The 20,658-nt window shown below is 40.4% G+C and overlaps 1 protein-coding gene across 1 annotated transcript; it reads left to right on the forward strand.

Moving 5' to 3' along the window:
- Positions 1-685: 685 nt before the first annotated feature.
- Positions 686-17,270, forward strand: KRT23 (keratin 23). The gene is made up of 8 exons (XM_059379027.1): positions 686-1,122; positions 7,349-7,431; positions 9,051-9,207; positions 10,599-10,760; positions 10,848-10,970; positions 14,225-14,445; positions 15,477-15,508; positions 16,945-17,270. The coding sequence occupies exons 1-8, from the start codon at positions 727-729 to the stop codon at positions 17,028-17,030; spliced, it is 1,260 nt and encodes a 419-aa protein (XP_059235010.1). The 5' UTR covers positions 686-726; the 3' UTR covers positions 17,031-17,270.
- The last annotated feature ends 3,388 nt before the right edge of the window (positions 17,271-20,658 follow it).

A 20,658-nucleotide genomic window follows, 5' to 3' on the forward strand; every position in this document is an offset into this window, starting at 1 on the left:
TTTGGTTTTGAGGTGTGCTGGGGATGAAAGGCACCCTGGAAGTGGAAGGCTCGGTCATTCATTAATTAATTATAATTGAGGGTTTGTTCTTAAGAACGATCCTTTGAAATTACTTTCCATCAAACAGTAACTGCCACAAAGGCATCAGATGTTCAGACCATTCTCCATCTCCTCAGCATGAGTATTTTTATTCTAGAACCTGAGATTCTGATCTGGCTCTTCGCCTGGGAGTCCCTCCCACCCTCACTTTAGAGCTGGGGTGTGTTTGGGGCTGGGGAAGGCGTGTGTGTCTGTGCGCTTAAGGTCTACTTTTCAAAAGGAAATCTGTACCACACCAAATAGCCTTTTGTCAACTTCAGTCTGATCCTTTTCAGATAAATGGCCAAAGAAAAAAATCCCACAGAAAGATTAGAAAGACACCTGAGACTAATACCCACCTCATGCGGTGGGCCGCACCTCCCGGTTACAACAAGAAGGGAGAAACAAACTGGTGTATTGATGTGGCTCTAAACAACAACAGTGTGTGTGAAGGCCCAAGGGCACTTCGGGATTGACCAAGAGGAAACACCTGTTGCACAATGATACGATCTTGTTGGTGCAGTTGTCAGGGAAGGGAACTCCCACAGTGAAGCGCATAAAACCATCCAGGGCAGTTTGGGGCGGCTCAGTTCTGCAGGGCCAGGGAGCGGAGCAGAACCCAGCCCTGCACCAAACACAGATGGGACCATGAACTCCAGCCACAGCTTCAGCCAGACCCCTTCTGGCTCCCTCCGTGGCACGGGAGGCAGCTGGGGCCAGCTGGGGAAGTTCCCTCGGACTCCCAGTGTCCATGGGGGCGCCGGGGGTGTCCGCATCTCCCTTTCCTTCAGCTCACCAAGGTGCCTGCCTCCTGGAGGCCCTTGGGGATCTAGAAGAGGCAATTCCCTCCCTGCTGCAAGTGGGAAGGAGGTGATGCAGAACCTCAATGATCGCCTGGCTTCCTACCTGGACAAGGTGCGTGCCCTGGAGGAGGCCAATGAGAAGCTCGAACGTCGTATCCTGAAGTGGCATGAGCAGAGAGATCCTGGCAGTAAGCAAAATTACTCCAAGTATGAGGAAAACATCAACCACCTGCAGGAGCAGGTAAGATCATGGGCGACACTGGAACTCAAGAGGGGGCTGCATTTCCAGTCATGGGAGGAGAAATCAGTACAAAAGACAATTTCCAGGAAAAATGGCAAAAGAACTGAAAGTAATTATAAACAAAGGGATTGGAGGATATTTTCTTGTTATACCTTTTGGACTTGGGAAAGCCTGTGTTGTGTATTTCGTCCTCTATACATAAATTTTATGGAAAATCCAAAAAATGTAAGGCAACCAGGTGCTGTCTGGTGTCACTTGTGATACAGGAATGTTACAGTAACAATAAGGGCCAATATTCATCCCTCATGCTCAGGGCACAAGAGGCATAAGAGGCACAAGAGAGCGTTTGCTTTCTCATTACTTCAGTTCTGCTCCATCTCAAAAGTCCTGGCAAAAGCGTGATTACCCACAGAAAGAAAGGCCAAGTTCACGATTCTGGAGATCATACCTAAAGGCTGTCACTTCACTAACAGATACATCTGTTGACATTCCTGGGTGTTTCCTCTTGAGGGCTGCTAGAAGTTCTAAGTTCTGCTGCTCCCAATTCTAAAAAGGCATATTGCTAGGAAAAAAAAATAAAATGGGCACAATTTTTGGAATCTTGGAGTTGGGATGGGTTAGAGAGACTTCTTTAAAACAAAAAAAAATTTTCAACCAAACAATTAAAAAAAGAAAAAAAGCTGAGCTTATACCTTCTGGAACACCTCACAACACTGATTAGAAGTGGAGGGAATCCAGTCGGTTCATAAATTATTTTTTAAAGCTATATAGCTTCCCTCTTATGTAAAGTGGTCCCAGAAAATTCCCTGTAAGATCACGATTTTACCCATCCTCGAAAGGGCATCACAGGTTTCCAATATTTATACAGTATGATTTCTCAACCCTTAGTCGTCCTTGCTTGAATGTAGGAAAGACCAATCAAGATAATATAAATCTGTCCTCATAATGAACCCTAATTATTGAATAATCAACCTAATAACTGACTGCATAATTACCCTAACTATATAGTACATGGTTGTCTTTATGGAAAAAACAAGGTGACTCAACAAACCACATCATATTTTTTTTCATTAATAAAGTTGCTTTTGTGTTAGAACGGAGAGAATAGAAGATTTTTGCAGATGGACAGCTGAGAACCTAACTCCCGAAAGAAACATGAGGTCAGACCTGGTCAAACAATTCACTAACTGACAGCAGAAAAAAGGGAAGAGGAAGGAAAACATTTATTAAGCCCTTATTGTATGCCAGCCTTCATGTAGGATTTTTTAATACACATTAGCTGAAAGCAGAAAGCTTTCTGCGCTGATGGAAACATTCAACGTTACCTGATTCAATTCTTACAATGATCCTGTAAAGAGACAGAAGCTCAGAGAGGTGAGGTAGTCACCAAAAGCCACCAGCAAGAGGCGGACATGGGATTCTAACTCAGATGTGTTTCTAAAGGCCTGACAATTTCCACACAACATGGTGCTCACTAGCCTACGTCCTACAAAAATGGTACTGCTTGTAGAAATACTGCATTACAGTTGCATTGCTAATCAGACGACACACATTTCATATACATTATCTCATTCTGCGAAGCAAGTATTCTTACCCCAAATTTATAGATGAGGAGACTGAGACTGAGTGGTTGCCCAAATTCTTTGGAACAGAACTGAGTGAAGTGAGCAGGGGGCAATGCCAAGGAATGGGTGGCTTGCCCACACTCTAAGCCTACTCTCTAAGCCCACTCTCTAAGCCTGGGATTCTGGGTTCTGACTTTAAATTCTGGGCTATATATTAAATTCAGGTTTGAATTCCACTCATTTCTGGATTACTTATTTTAGTTGTATTCTTTTCATGTTTGAAGAAAACAGTTCTTTGAAGTTGAGGTTGTACTATCTGTCCTGACCTCCCCCACAGGCAAGAAAACAGAGACACAAGAGTACAACCCCCCACAACAAGCAGGGACTGACCCCTTCCCAGGCCTTGATGAAATGCTATCAGTAGATACAGTGTTCTTCCAACTCCACTGTAGGGATCTTAAGTTTTACTCAAAAAGTCTGTAAGAAAATGAGTTCAAAAATTAATCCAATCCTTTTGAAACACCAAGTTGGACTTCATCATAAGGGTATGTGTATTTTAGAATGGCTCTCAATAGTACTATATTTTGGCACTGTGGTTTATGATTAAAAAGTTCTATTATCTTCTTCCTGGAACAAGATTACACACCCTGGAGCAACAATGCTATACAATACCCCAACTCAAGTGTTTTAAAAGAATGAACTCAGAGCCTTGAGGGAAAATTCAGGTGATTAATTACAACACACAATGCAAAACCTATGCTTCACAAATTATTTCTCAACCCATCCTCATCATCCATTCATTACTGTGAAGGATGTCTCTGAAAGAGTGGCTGTATCATAATATTGCATCAGGTAAGCCTGAACAGGGGAAATAATTTTGGTTTTTAAATATGCTCTGTGTCAAATGCATTTCAGAATTCACCATTCATGTGCTCTGAGAAGAACGCTGACTGAGGGAATCAGATTCACTTTTTTTTTTTTAAGATTTTACTTATTTATTTGACAGACAGAGAGCGTGAGAGAGGGAACCCACCAGAGGGAGTGGGAGAAGGAGAAGCAGGCTCCCCGCAGAGCAGGGAGCATGATGCGGGGCTCGATCCCAGGGTCCTAGGATCATAACCTGAGCTGAAGGCAGACACTTAACCACTGAGCTACCCAGGCACCCCAGCATCAGAATCTCGATGTGGGTTTTACAACAGATAAATTACCAATTTAACTCAGAAAAGCCAAATAGGCCCACAGATTGTATTTTTTATTTTTCTGATTCCACAGAGGGAATACTGTTTGGTTTCTCTAGATGTCAGTCAAAAACTCAGCACGCAGGGTCCCCAAGCTTTTGAGGATGGAGCTGCTTAGATAACGGAACGAATAAAGAGCCTGGAAGGGAAAAGCATTGGTATGAAAGTCCCTAAGCAGCACTGGAGTGGGGAGACAAAGAAATATCCACAGAATCCTTTTTTAGAGCAAAGGAAGTAGTCATAGTACCTTTTGGAATCCACCAAAGGATGAAAGGAGTGGAGCAGGGGAGCAACCTGGTTTTCTCCCACCACGAAGAGCAGAAGTTTGAGGATGTCTCTCAACATACAGAATCTGGGTTTTATCGAGTACAGACATTGGCTCTAATTACAAAAGTGCTGGCTTTTTACCTTCTTCTTTTTTTTTTTTTTTTTTTTTTTTACTATATTCCCTACACTGTTTGTTTGTTTTTTTATTTATTTATATTTATTTCTTTTCGGCGTAACAGAATTCATTGTTTATGCACCAACCCCAGTGCTCCATGCATACGTGCCTTCCATAATCCCCACCACCTGGCTCCCCCAATCTCCCACCCCCCACTGTACTTTTTATTCCCATGCCTCATTTATTTTGTAACTGGAAGTTTGCATCTCTTGATCCCATTTTCCTATTTCACCCACTTCCCTCCCCTCATCCTCTGGCAACCGCCGGTTTGTTCCTTGCATTTATTAGTTCATTTCTGTCTGTTTGTTAGAATTCCATATATAAGTGAAATCATATAATATTTGTCTTTTTGACTTATTTCTTGTCTCTGTGGTATTTTTCTGACTTATTTCAACCAGTATATATCCCCTAGGCCCATCCATGTGGTTGAAAATGGTAGAATTTTTTTTTTAAAGATTTTATTTATATATTTGACAGACAGAGATCACAAGTAGGCAGAGAGGCAGGCAGAGAGAGAAGAAGGGAAGCAGGCTCCCCACTGAGCAGAGAGCCCGATGCGGGGCTCGATCCCAGGACACTGAGATCATGACCTGAGCCAAAGTCATAAGCTTAACCCACTGAGCCACCCAGGTGCCCCTAGAATTTTTTTTTTAATGGTTTGGTAGTAGTATTCCATTATGTGTGTATGTATGTATGTATGTATGTATACATATATATCTCTCACATCTTTTGTATCCATTCATCTATTGATGGACACTTAAGTTGGTTCCCTATCTTGGCTCCTATCAATAATGCTGCAATGACCACAGGGGTGCATACATGCTTTCAAATTGGTGAGGGTCTTTCTTCAGGTAAATACCCAGAAGTGGAATTATTGAGTCATTTGGCAGTTCTATTTCTAATTTTTTGAGAAGCCTCCATACTGTTTTTCCATAGTGGCTGTACCAATTCACCTTCCCATCAACAATGTATAAGGGTTCCCTCTTCCCCATATCCTCTCCAACACTTACTATATCTTATCTTTTTGCTACTAGCCAATTCTGACTTGTGTGAGGTGTTACCTTATTGTGTTTTTCATTTGCAGTTTCCAGATGATGAGTGATGCTGAGCATCTTTTCATGTGCCTTTTGGCCATCTGTATATCTTCTCAAAAGTTCTTATAAAAGAAAATTAAGGGGGCACCTGGGTGGCTCAGAGGGTTAAAGCCTCTGCCTTCTGCTCAGGTCGTGATTCCAGGGTCCTCGGATTGAGTCCCGCATTGGGCTCTCTGCTCAGAAGGAAGCCTGCTTTCCTTCCTTTCTCTCTGCCTGCCTCTCTGCCTACTTGTGATCTCTGTCAAATAAATAAAATCTTTTTTTAAAAAAAAGAAAATTAAGTACTCTACAGTTTTCCAAATTAATATAGTTTCAACTAATTCTTCTGAGTGTCTACAGTGTGCCCAGAATATGCTAAATATGTTACAATGTTATTGTGTTTAACCTCTTCTCATATAATTCTCATAATTCTCTGATGAAGTGGCTACTATTATTATTACTATTGCCATTTTATGGATGAAGAAACTGAGACTCAACAAGTTCACTCCGCTAGTAGGTACAAGAGCAGGACCCCAGGCTCTGCCTTTTGGGTTCCAGACCCAGAGTTACTACCACCTCTGAATCCTGCATTCATGATACCAGATTCCAAGTAATCAGGGAAGCTTTGAATGGGTGCAGATCTTGAAACGGTGCCTTTGTATTGAGCTATAAATATGCGCTAAGGAAATCTTTTCCAAATAAAGGAATTATCTGTTCAAATGTACGGCGATGTCACAGGATTCTCTGCCTCCGGGTAAATCATGAAGTTTAGAGCTAGGACCTCTAGTAGTTTCTACTACAAACTCCTTACTTAACAGATGATGAAATCGAAACCCAGGAAATAGGGTGACTGACCCAAGTTCATGCCAATGGCCAGTAACAGGAAGTAAAGAAGAAAAATCCCCAGTTCCTGGTTCAGCACAATACTTGGCACAAAAATAAGTAGTATTATACTTTTGATGTTGAGACATCTTCCATCTAATTTTCCTGAAGACAGGGACATATATCAAATGAACACTACTCTGGTTACTACTACCTAGAAGAATTAACAAATCATGTACGTAAACACAACTGCTCAAGTAGAAACTTCCAATAGTAGTTTTCATGTTAAGGTTAAAAAACACATAAACATCTAGTAAAAGTCTTAACCAGAGGCTTTATCACAGTTAAAGTTTACTAAGCTGCCAAAAAGTTACTTCCCTTAATATTTCAATAGCCACAGTTTGGGCATTCTCATCATGGAATAATTTACAAACACTTACACATACCTACAAGTTATGTGAATGGCTATAGTCACTGTGGACAAAAAATAATTATGGCATGTGATGACTCTTATAAAATTCATTTAAAATCAGTTTGATGAACTAGTATCAGTGATATTTTGATACTTTGCTCAGTATCACTGATCAGAAACATGAATGCTACCACAGGGAAGAATTATGTTCATCTAAAATAACTATTGCACTTGAAGGGAGCCAAACTAATAGTCACAATAAAAATAGAACTAGAACTTAAAACTCTTCTAACATCATCAGACATGGGTGAGCTGAAACAAAACAGTAAGATATGTTCGCAGCGCTAGAAAGCCAGGAGGCCCTTTGAACGATGATTCTCTTTCCTCTTCCAATGTCATTCTTTCAGCATCGCCATCAATCCTAGCCTGTCAAACTGAGTGTGAAGAAAGACAGTGAAGTGGCTGCAGACCACGTTCTTACTTTAAAAACCATTCTGATGCTTTGTACCTAGTAAGTGCTCGGCATTTACTGATTTGATTATTTGTTGTTCCACTGCCGGAAAAGAAGTCATCTATGCTAACAAGTCATATACCCAGGAAATTTAGTCTTTGGAAATGCAGCTCTCCCATGGGAGTGTGTCTGACTTAAATGACTCTTAATGGGTGTTTTACAGATCATGGATGGTAAGATGACCAATGCTCAGATCATTCTTCTCATTGACAATGCCAGGATGGCGGTGGATGACTTTGGCCTCAAGTAAGTTGCTTCCTCACCCCATTGTGGGCAGTTTTCATTTGCTGTTTTTCTTTTGCTTTGTTTTGGAGGTTCCTCTTGTTTTTATTTTGCCAAAGGAAAATTTATTTCACCATTAGCCACATATAATATCTTTTTTTAATTAAATTTATTTATTTTCAGCATAACAGTATTCATTATTTTTTCACCACACCCAGTGCTCCATTCAATCCGTGCCCTCTATAATACCCACCACCTGGTTCCCCAACCTCCCACCCTCCCCCCACTTCAAACCCCTCAGATTGTTTTTCAGAGTCCATAGTCTCTCATGATTCACAAATATAATCAAAAGGCATAACATGAACAAATACTTGACTGGAGCCTACTTTAAACAAACTGGATATAAAATACAAATACACCTTATTTGAATATGAATCAAGCATTAGATGATTTTAAAGAGTTATTATCAGCTCGCTAAGGGTGATAATGTTATTATGCTTATTTAGAAAACTCCTGTTTTTATTTTTTTTATTTTATTTTAATTCCAGTAGTTAACATACAGTATTATTATTTGTGTGTTGTTACACCTATCAGGTGTATAATATAGTGATTCAGCACTTGCATACATTACCCAGTGCTCATCACAAGTACACTCCTTAATCCCCATCACCTCTTTCCCCCGTCCCCCTACCCATTTCCCCTCAGGTAACCATCAGTTTGTTCTCCATAGTTAAAAGTATGTCCATCACTTAGATTTAACAGCTGTTAACATTTTGCTTCTCTTTTTTTTTTTTTAAGATTTATTTACTTATTTGACTGACTCTTAATCTCACAAAACAAACTGAGGGTTGCTGGGGGGAAGGGGGTTACGAGAAGGGGGGTGGGGTTATGGACATTGGGGAGGGTATGTGCTTTGGTGAGTGCTGTGAAGTGTGGAAACCTGGCGATTCACAGACCTGTACCCCTGGGGATAAAAATATATGTTTATAAAAAATAAAAAATTTAAAAAAACTAAAAAGAAGAAATTAAAGGTCTAATAAAAAAGATACTTCATGTCAAGGAAAAAAAAAAGATTTATTTACTTATTTGAGAGAGAGAGAGAGAGCATGTGGCAGGGAAATTCAGAGGGAGAGGAAAAGTAAGAATCTTAAGTAGACTCCACAGTGAGCACAGAGCCCAACATGGGGCTTGGTCTCAGGACCCTGAGATCATGACCCAAGCCAAAACAAAGAGTCAGATGCTTAACCAACTGAGCCACCCAGGTGCCCCCATTTTGCTTCACTCTTAACAAAAATGCTTTTTTTTTTAACGATGTATCCTAAGTATTTAGGGGGGAAATATCATAATGTCTATAATTTAGTTTAAAATACAAAATAGAGATGAAGCAAAATTTTAACAGTTAGTAAGTCTAAGCAATGGGCTTATGACTGTTTATTAGTCAACAATCCTCTCTAATCAAAAATAACAACAACATTGAGTCACCATCAGAAAAACTTGCATGAAACAGACATATGAAGGATTCATGATGTGTTCATTTGCTCCTAACCTAAAAAGTACAAAATTCACCTCTAAAGTAAGGTGAATCCTTACAAGGCCATGGCCTTCCAACAACAGGTGTATTCTTCTCTTCCTTCCAACCAAAGGTATGAAAATGAACACTCCTTCAAGAAAGACCTGGAAACTGAAGTTGAAGGTCTCCGAAAGACCTTAGATGATCTGACCATTGTCACAACAGACCTGGAACAGGAGGTTGAAGGGATGAGGAAAGAGCTCATCCTTATGAAGAAGCGACATGAACAGGTAGGACTCCTCAGGAGCTCCTGGTAACCAGCACAGCTCTTAATCTGTACCTTCAGATGATTCAATAGCCCAGAAGAAACAACCTTCTAAATGTCAGTCTTAGTTTCCTTCAACCTAAGTAATTATAAGGAATCATATAAACATCTAATTTTTCCATCTTCAAGGTTATCTATACAGTGTCAAATCCAATAGCCAAAATATGATCAAAATTAATGATGAATCAGTCAACAATTTTGCTAATAAACAATGTTTACCTAGACTAGTTTATGAATATGATACTGCAAGAATAAATGCATGGGATTGAACTTCCTTCATTGACCCAATGTGCAGCAAATTGGGAGACAGTAGAATAAAGAGAATTTGCCACTAACCAAGGTAAATAAAACTAGTGGCAAAAATGAATCTTAAAACGGAAGAAGGAGGAGGAGGAGGAGGAGGGGTAAGAGGAGGAGGGAGAGGAGGAGAAGGAGAAGAAGAACATTAATCTCCATAAGCATTTAACTGACTTTGAAAAAGGTACCATCAATCTAAATTCCCTGAAACTCTGACACAGTAAGAGAAAAGCAATCCCTGTTTTAGGCAAATAAAATTGCTTAAGAACATCAAAGAACTTCAATTCTAAACAGTTGGTAAGACAGTGATTATTAATTAAACTTTTCCTATGGTTTCTTGATTTTCTTTTTTTTTTAAGATTTTATTTGAGAAAGAGAGAAACAGATAGTGACAGAGACAGAGAGAGAGAGCATGAGCAGGAAGGAGAGGGAGAAGCAGACTCCCTGCTGAGCAGGGTCCACCCCCCCCCATCCCGACTTGGGGCTCAATCCCAGGTCCCCAGGAGCATGACCTGAGCCAAAGGCAGACACTTAACCAACTGAGTCACCCAGGTGCCCCTCTTGATTTTCATGACATCCTATGGGTGTCAGCCCTATAGAGTCATAATGCATTGACAAGGTATTAAAAGTCTTTATACTTTTTGGCTTTGGGTTGCTGAACTGCCTCCCAAAATCTTTAGCCTCTAACCTGAAATGTTCAACAGTTGAATTATGCCACCACTTCACCCATGAACATGTGCTGGGTACTTTACATGCTATGGAAGCATGATTCTTTGTGAAACATTTTCAACCAGGGATTAAGTCAATAATCACAGAGGTCATTTGGTTACCTATCTAGTGCTATTTTTTTTTTTTTTTTTTTTACTTTGTAAACTTATAACAGAAAAAAAAATACAGTGTTTTGCCATCAACAAATAACTGAGAAACCAAACCACACCAGTAAAAGAAAAACAACGACAAAAGCTGAATTTTTAAAAGATCTGTTAACCGCTGCCAATCAACACATCTCTGGCCTTCTGATTATCACAGCCAATTCATTTTCTTTCTGTTATTAAACAGGAAATGGAGGAACATCATGTACCAAATGACTTCAAGGTCAGTGTGAAGGTGGATACAACCCCAGGAGAAGATCTGATCAAGGTCCTGGAGGATATGAGGCAGGAATATGAGTATATAATAAAGAAGAAGCATCAAGACCTGGACGCTTGGTATAAAGAGCAGGTAAAGGAAAGGAGTTCAAACTTCCCAAAGGTTCCATTGCCATGTAGTCCCAATGCCAATGCCTCTCTCCTCTGTTTGGCCTCCTAGTCAACCACCATGGCCCAGGAGGTGGCCAGCCCAGCAGCTGTGCAGAGCAGCCAAAGTGACATCCATGAGCTGAAGCGCACTTTCCAGGCCCTGGAGATAGACCTGCAGGCACAGCACAACAGGGTGAGCCTGAGCTAGGGTCAGGTACCACCTCCTCCATAAAGCCTCTCTTGACCTCTCTCCTGGGCTCCTCTCCCCAACTCCCTTGGGAGTTCCCACTTCTCATCCAAACTGTTCATGGTGAGAAAGATAATAAGTGCTGTCATTTATTGAGGTGTCCACAATGTGCCACATTGTGTGCCAGGGGGTTCATTAATGTTAACTGCCATCAAACCTCACTTTAGCCTTTCCAGGTAGGTCTTCATGTTCTCATTTTAGGAATGAGGAAACCAAAGCTCCAGACAGTTAAGTAAATTTGGTCAAGGTCACACAGATAGTGAGTGGCCAGTGGCAAAGCCACCTGGTGTTTAGGGAAAGGTATGAGGGTCTAGTAGGCCCTCATAATCTCTAATAGTGCTCTCCCCACTTACAACCAGGCTTCCCCCTGAAACCCCAATACAAAAAAATTCTGGTGTCAACCTGAATTGGTGGCAAATCCAGGCCAGGCTGACTCCAAAGTACTGCTCTGTCCATCATGTAGATGTCTTATTACCCAGTAAATTATAAATTCTTTTATTAAAAGATTTTATTTATTTATTTGACAGGCAGAGATCACAAGTAGGCAAGGGGTAGGCAGAGAGAGAGAAGAAGAAGCAGGCTCCCTGCTGAGCAGAGAGCCTGATGCGGGGCTCAATCCCAGGACTCTGAGATCATGACCTGAGCCGAAGACAGATGCTTAATCAACTGAGCCACCAAGGCATCCCTAAGACATAGGTTTTTGGTTTTGGTTTATTTATTTATTTATTTATTTATTTATTTATTTATTTATTTAACAGTAGGCACAAGTAGGCAGAGAAGCAGGCAGAGAGAGAGAGAGGAGGAAGCAGGCTCCCCGCTGAGCAGAAAGCCCGATGCGGGGCTTGATCTCAGGACCCTGAGATCATAACCTGAGCCAAAGGCAGAGGCTTTAACCCACTGAGCCACCCAGGAGCCCCAAATTATAACTTCTTATATCTAAGTCATTTCTGTACTTTTCATGGTTTTTAGTAAAATGCTCTGAATGAGTGTCACAAGCACTCAAAATTCATTAAATCAAATCTATGATTCAAATCTATGATTTGATTCCCTTTGTAGCCTATCTGAATCTTCTAGTCATTCATCAGTATTATTTCCAAGTGCTACTCTGACCTTGATCTTGAGGAGAAGTAATTGGTTCATTCTGTTGCCAGGTACACAAGATAAATTACTGTTATGCTTTAAGAATAAGTGATAGTGAACAGACATTTAAAATGTACACTGTCAAGGTGGTAATAATGAGCACAGAAATAATTACAGTGTTTTATAGTTTTCAAAACATTTGGACATACAGTATTTCACAACAACCCTGTGAGGTCAGCAAGACATTGACATTCATTTTCATGCATTCTACTATCTGACATGATTCTAAGTACTAAGGTTTTTATCATAAGGGAATTTACATTCTAGTGTGGATGACAGATCATCAAAATATATAATGTGTGAGTTGGAGAAAACGGCTACCAAGAAATGGAGCATGGAATGGGGAAGTCAGGCATGCTGGAGTGCAGAGCTGCATTTTAAACATGGTGGTCAGAAAAGGTTTTTACTGTTGAGGTGACAGTTGAGCAAAAAACCTAGAAGTGGTAAAGAAGTGCATTCTGTGGCTACAGAGAGGGGATTCCAGGGGGAAGGAACAACAAAGGCAAAAGCCCTGAGGCATGGGTGTTTCAGACGGGTTGGAGGAAGAGCAGGGAAGCCAATGTTTCTGTAGAGAGCTTACAAAGAGAAGAAAGATCAGAAGAGGGAAGGGAAGGGGAGGCTCTTGGGGTAAGGATGGGAGTCAGACTGTGAATCTTGGCCCCCGGAGGGAGGTCCAGAGGACTTTGGAACAGCAGGTATGGACAACTCTTTGAGGAGCTTTGCTGTAGGTGAAGGAGAGCAGAGAAACTGGATGACAACTGAAGGTGGATATGGATTCAAGAGAGGAAAATTTTAAAGTGGGAGAAATTATTCCATTTGAAAGTCGATGGGAAGAATCTGGTATAGAAGAAAATATGAATGATGCGAGAAGGTGCGCAGTTGCTAAAATGACTGGAGCACAGACAGCTCATGCACAGGAACAGGAGGGAAACAAGAACCTGGACCCAGGTTCACGTATGTGGGTGGAATTAATGGTGGGAGCTTGTGGGAATTGTCTCCTGATGGCTTTGATTTCCTCTGTAACACAGGAAGCAAGGCCATGGGCTTATTAGAAAAGGGGGAGGGAAAAGGGTGTCTGAGGACAGAGGAGAAGGAATGCAGTATAGCCCTCTGGGAGAACAGGAGAGTGATGAGCACAGGCCAGGCAACATGAAGTGCCCAGTGAAAGTCAAAAGCCATCATCAAGGGAGAGCACCCAGCACAGTTACGAGTTTCTCCTGAAGATTAAAATTACGTGCGCCAGAAAAGCAGGTGGGAAATCCAAACAGAACAGGGACTTGAACTCAGTTCTCTGTACCCTAGTGCAGCAACTTCACTGTGCAGCTTTTAGTATTTCCTCAGTAATGACAAGCTGTCACCATTGCCATAATAAACAAGTATTGCTTGGGACGATGGTTGCCAGATTGACCAAATTAAAATATAGGCCATCCAGTAAAATCTGAATTTCAGATACAAAACAAAGGTTTTTGTTGTTGTTGTTGCTGTTCATTTGTTTTTGTTTTTGTTTTTTACTATAAGTATGTCCCATGCAATACTGAGGCAATTTTTAGGACATACTTGTACTAAAAAATTACTCATTGCTCATTTGAAATTCAAATTTAACAAGGCGCTCTTTTATCCGGCACTCCTACTTGAGACCCTACTCTGAATATATAAAGAGACAGCAGTTCAGCTATTGTTTCACCCAGCAGTTTTCCATCTGGGTACAGACAAAATGTAAGCATGAGGAGGTGAGGAACAGATCAGGGCAAGGCAGTACACACCCAATCCCAAATGAGTAGCATATACAACAAACACTGCAGGAATGTAACAAAGTTGCCAAGACCTCCCCCAACACAAAGATATGCCCAGAAAATGGGCTTCAAAAGTCCTGACTCTGGTCCACTTGTCACCCCCCACCCCCAAACCTGTAAGTCAGCCAGCTGCTCACCTTTGCCTCCCAGGAGCTGCCAAGACACCTAGCAGAGTGATTGGTGTATTGTAACTACTCAACAAGCCCACATTTTGAAGCAATCAAGCCATCAGTCAATTAATAGAAGAAACATCGTTTCCTCTTTCAGAAATCTGCTTTAGAGAACATGTTATCAGAGACCCAGTCTCGGTACTCCTGCCAGCTCCAGGACATGCAACGGGTCATCTCCCACTATGAGGAAGAACTGATGCAGCTCCGCCATGACCTGGAGCGTCAGCACAATGAATACAAGGTCCTCCTGGGCATCAAGACCCACCTAGAGAAGGAAATTGCCACCTACCACCAGCTCCTGGAGGGAAAGAGTGAGGGGTAAGGCAAAAGCTGGCAGGGGAGGAAGAGCATCAAGTTTTTGTGGGTGCATTCATATACCCCAGGGTTCTGTTAGCAATCCTCATTCTAGAGAAAGAAAGGTTTATGTTGAATTTCTTCCAGACATTTAGATCAGGTTAAATTTCATTAAGTAGCAAGTATGAATTAATCAATTGTTATTCCCACAGCACTAAGATTTGAGGTCAATAGTGAAAATTAATATAATAAAATCTCTAGAAAGAAACAACTAGGAAGGTTTGGCTATGGTGTTTCCCACAAGAAATGCACACAATTTTGGCTAAACACATACACACCACCACCGCCACCAGCACCACCACCACCACCACCACCACCAAAAACACAACAACAACAACAGAAGGAAATATTTTAGCCTGAGAGCAGGAAAAGAGTCCTAAGAAATTGAGAAATCTAGATTCTTCAATCTGGTATTACTGACCAACTTGTCCAGGAAGAAAAAAAAAGGGGGGGAGGGGGGCACATATATTCTATGACCCAAGAGAAAGGGTTAGAAAGTTTTTTAAAAGATACATAAATAGGGGTACCTGGTTGGCTCAATCAGCAGAGCATGTGGCTCTTAATCTTAGGGTCAAACCCCACATTGGGTGAAGAGATTGTTTAAATAAACTTTAAAAAACAAAATAAAATAAATAAAAATACATAAATAAAAGACAGACCAAATCCTGAACAGTCTGAAAATCCCAGGGATTCCAGACTTCAAACCCAGATCCTGGAAAGGATCCCAGTGGAGGCAAAGCCTAGAGCCAGCTGAAATAATGGAGGTGGTATGACAGACTTCCCTTGACCCCAGGGTCAGTTGGAGGAGGTACTCACTTCCTTCTGGATCCAGGAAGGGTTTCCCATGAACTCGTGACCTTGAGACTACACAGCTCAATTATCCTTATTAAAGAGCTATGAATTTACAAGCAGGCAAATGAGGTTAGTTCACCTTAATGAGTTTTTATTATTGTTGCTAACACTAGAATGAGCTGTAACTCTTATCATTTTTATAGGACAATGGAGGAATCAAAGTCAAGTGTGGAAGGTAAGAAAAATTTCTTTCATTGTTCGAATCTACTTTTTAAAAATGAATCAACATGTTTATTCATTCTATAGTACTCACATCATCTATAGTACTCATAATCCTTAGTGTACTCCCAAGTATCCCGTGTTCGATTTTTATTTTACTTGCAGATGTCCAGGAATTTTTAATTAACTTAAAGTAGATAAAAAAGAAAAAAGTGTGCTCTCAGTGTTTTCTTCAATAATATATATGCAAGTTCTCTGCCAGCAGTAAAGCAGATAGCAATGATCATTCATACTATTAGATCTCTGTCAAGTTATAGAGTCTGTTTACTAAACTCCTAGGAGATTACAAGAAAACAATTTCACATAATTTCCCAAACTACATTCTGTTGAACATTAGTGTTCCATAAGACTTTGTGTATTACAAAAGATGTGTCCCATGGACTGAAATGGTTGAAATACTAGGTTCTACCATCCTCTTCATGAACAGTCATGCATTTCAGTAAGTTAAAGATGGACCAGCCATCTCACTGCTGTGAGGAAGAAAAGGAACAGGAAAGACAAGGAAACATCAAAAGTTTTACTTTGCTTAACTTGGTGTCACCGAATGTCTTTGATCTAGGAACCCTACTTTCTGAGATTTTCTTTAAGGTCTCACAGAAAAGTTCTAAGAAACCACAGGCTGGAACAAGTGGCACTTTTCTGATTAGTTTGTGGTAAAAATGTTCTAAGGCATTAGAGATTCAGAGAATTGGGGTTCCAGGCACCATCAAAGGCAGCTTGTCTAACTGCTACCCCTCTATAAGATATCGACAAATGGTCCTTCAGTCTCTCTTTACACATGTCCAGGAATGGGGAACCCATTACTTGAAGGAGTGGCCCAATCTACTGTTGGAAAGTTTGATTTTAACAAAGTTCTCCCTGTATCTTTCTTAATGTCAAGTCTTCCCTTTGGTCTGAATCAGTGTCCTGGTGTGTCGACAAAACACATATTCAAATAAGCCATAACTTCAAAAACAATGACCATGATAAACATCCCTGGCCTCTCACCCATTCTTCATGTTTTCTAGATGTTTAAATGAGGTGCCCAGAATGGCATTTAGTTCTCTGTTAGCTCACAGAATCTATGATACAAGTGCAACAAAGCCTCCATAAGCAGGAAGACCTTTTTAAGAGTAGGTACTCAGAGCCTAGATTCTGTATCAAGCAAGCCTAGGATGCAGGTCTTGGCCTTTAGAAGGTAACACTATTCACACACCCTCGTTTCCTGGAGGGTGGGAGGAAAAAACCCTCCTTGGTGAGATCTCTTCACTCCACCAAAGCCCACCATATTGCTGAGTGATCATTTTGGAAGGGACAGAGAAGCTTCAGGTACTGAGAGCAGGGAACTAAAAATGAGTATTTCAGATGGTGGGAGAAGCATGGCAGTGACCTGTTCATTGCTTTTTCCCTCAGCTCCAAAGATCAAGGCCATCACACAGGAGAGTGTCAACGGAAGAATAATTCTTTCTCAAGTGAATGAGATCCAAAAGTGTGCCTAAGGCCAATAAAAGTTTCTGCCTATTGTAAGAACTACTTTTCTCCAATGGAAATCCTTGCCCAGACACGATTGGGTGAGTCCTAAGATATATCCTTGGAGTTATCAAACTCAGAAGCTTTTTTTTTTTTTTCCTCTGTAACAATCTCACCAGATATTCTATAATGATCTTAATATATTGCTGCACTTTTTGAGTCAAATTATGTGTTCATGAGCATTTTCAAGTTCTACTTTCCTACTACAATCTTCAGATTGCCATCACTACATTTCTGTTTTGTAGCCAATAAAATGCTATGCCAGCGGCATCATGTCTCTGTTTATATCACATCATATTCATGTCATTTTTATATCAAGGTCTCATCCTAGCAAGGGATTCTCAGGGCACTGTCCATGAAAGAAGGGGACCTTAATGCTTTGAACTATTCCACAGCAGTCAAATGCTGGGCAGAATTGTTACCTTGCAGCCATGCAACCTAGGGACAAGATGTGGCTCATGAGGCTCTCCAGACCTCTGCCAGCAGGAAGTGGGGGGAGACACAGAGGAGGGGAGGCCTGGAAATCTTCACTGAGAATGTGAGATGACCAAAAATTATTCTAGTTCACACACATACATAACCTTAAGGGCCTAAAAGGAAGCTTAAGCTAGAAAAGGGAATTCAGGGCCAGAGGAGCCCTTATTACAAATAGACACTAAGCCCAGAAAAGGGGAAGTGACTTGTCCAAGACCCATAATGCAAATATTAGGATCCTGAGTATTATGTTGAGGTGGAGTATGGGCTGAAGCACAGAGACTATGCACCTCTGTTCTCTCAAAAATATGCATTTTTCTCAAACTGTAGCAGAGTGAACCACTGTTCCAGGGCTGGGGCAGGAGGAATGCTGGAGAAAAGGAAGCTAGAAATCCATATATCTGCTAAGGCCTCATCAGAATGCTGTATACAGAATTATAGGTTGTTCACAATTTAAGGGACCACAAGCACAGACTAGTCAAACTCTCCCATTTTACAGACAAATAAATTGAGGCCCAGAACATTAAAGGCATTTACTCAAACACTTACTGGATTGTTGCTAGTCTAGATCCAGCTCTCTCGAGTCCATTAACAGTTATGAAACTTAAAATGGTGTAATGTAGTTCCATTATTATCTAACACATTGGCAATGCCCCATTTGTCTTTTGTCTCTGTGTTTTAATACTTTCTTGGAAAGGATTGCTTTTTTTTTTAATTAAATTTATTTATTTTCAGCATAACAGTATTCATTATTTTTTCACCATACCCAGTGCTCCATGCAATCCATGCCCTCTATAACACCCACCACCTGGTACCCCAACCTCCCACCCCCCCCCCCGCCATGACTTCAAACCCCTCAGATTGTTTTTCAGAGTCCATAGTCTCTGGATGTTTTCTGAACTGGGCATCTGTCAAAACTGAATTGGTCTTTCCTTAAGGCATTAATCAGTGTTTCTGATTCTTAATGCCCAAAGAATGGAAAACCAACCCATACCAATCTGAAATTAGGCAAAAGGAACCCAAGATAATTACAACATTGCAAAAATGTGTTACTGGTTTCACTGAAATACACTAATTCTCTGGAGTATAATTATAAATGTATCTGTACTATGTGGCTACTTCAGAGAATCTCAAAAATAACCAATACACCAACAACTTCAATGAGTTTTCTTTGTGCAGTATTTGTCTGTGGAGAAGTTTGATGTTTTGAGGGGCAAGAGGAGACGCATATTAGACTCCATTATTTCTCTTTTTCTATTTCACTTTACTACAAGAACTTCCTTACATTAATGAGGTACTAGAATCTCAAGGCAGATCTAAAAATTAAATTGTTTCCATTTTAGCACCAATTTACTCTGCAATTTTAGACATTATTATCTCTTTCTTAAAATCTAGAAATTATGCATTAAATATACATATTTTCTCAAGGTGAAGTTTGAGCATTGCTAGCAAAATCTTTTGAAGTACATTTTTTAAAAATGTGATAAGCTGAAGAGAAAGTTATAATACTATGCCCAGAAAATAATCACTAATCTTCCATTTACCATCATAATTTATATATTATTTGGTAACAGGAAATCATAACATAATGAATAATTTTTCAGGCAAGGGGCTAAAATATCCTTAAAGTGTTATTAATTTTTACTGTATTGATTAAGGTGATCAATTCATCCCAGTTTGCCCAGGAAACCCTTCAGTTCTAGGCAAATGGGGGTGTTTGGTCACCCTGGTAATAATTAATTGCTCTTGCCTCAGCCCATTTAAGTAACTATATACCACATACTGAGTGGCTTCTAAACAATAGAAATTTATTTCTCACAGTTCTGATGGCTGAGAAGTTCAAGATCAAGGCACCAGCATGGTTGTGTTCTGTTGAAGGCTTTCATCCTGGTTCACAGCTTGTGTCCTTGAATGGGAAAAGAGGCCAGGGAGATCTTGGGGTCTCTTTTGTAAGAAAACCCATTCATGAGGGCTCTACTCTCATGACCTAAGCACCTTCCAAATGTCTCACCTACTAAAACCATCACCTGTAGGGGTTAGGATTTTAATATATGAATTTTTTAGGCCATACCATCTCTACTTCACTAAGTAGAGACAAGCAGAAAAATTAAACAATTTATCTGAATAAAGAGGTGTAGCACCTGAGTGGCTCGGCTGGTTGAGCATCTGACTCTTCATTTCAGCTCAGGTTATGATCTCAGGGTTGTGGGGTTGAGCCCCATGTCAGGCCCCATGTTTAGCACGGAGTTTGCTAGAGATTCTCTCCCTCTTCTTCTCCCTCTACCCCTCCCCCTGTTTGCTCACTCTCTCTCTCTAAAATAAATAAATCTTTAAGAAAAAAAAGACAATTGCATGTGAGGCAATACAGAATAACTTCTCCCCTGCATCTAAATTACCTCGAAAATATTTCAAAATACCCATTGCAAATTGATTAGTGCCTACATGTTTTGGTGAGTTACTAATCACAGATGTTTTCATTTGTATTTGGTTTTGACCAGCATACACCCAAACCACATAAAACAGTTACTAATAAGTTATATTGTTTTCATTCTAGAAACACTTTAAGCAAATAGTGCCTGTTCTATTACCCAAGACCCAACTAAACAAATAGTTGGCTAACCCAGAGAAATATAAAGTATTGCTTCATAATTTAATATTTATGGCAACATATTTTCCAACAGTACCATAACATGGTTGAGTGGATTGATCCATCTAATGTATGCCCAGCCAATCAAATACATGCCTTTACTTAATGTTTATTTTTCCATTAATGCTTTTATACACCTACCCTGTTAATGATGCATGAAATTGAGAACTAAACTTATAAAAATTTATTATTGAGGAATGTAGCAATTGTACATTAGGGGAAGAGGTCATAAGGTTGAGAAGAGGGCAAGGACCATAGGAAAAAATGATCAGAGAAAGAGATCCCAGAAAATTTCTTTAGGGCAGAGGTCCTCAAACTCAGCTGCATTTCAGGATCTCCTGGGAGATTTAAAAATTCTAATGGCCAGGCCATGATGGATCAATTAAATCATGGTTTTTGAAGGTCAGGACCCAGGCAAATACATTTGAAAGATCCCCAAATAATTACAACATATAGACAAATTTGAGAACCTACTG

This window comes from Mustela nigripes, chromosome 16 (genome assembly GCF_022355385.1).
Source record: "Mustela nigripes isolate SB6536 chromosome 16, MUSNIG.SB6536, whole genome shotgun sequence".
NCBI lineage: Eukaryota > Metazoa > Chordata > Mammalia > Carnivora > Mustelidae > Mustela > Mustela nigripes.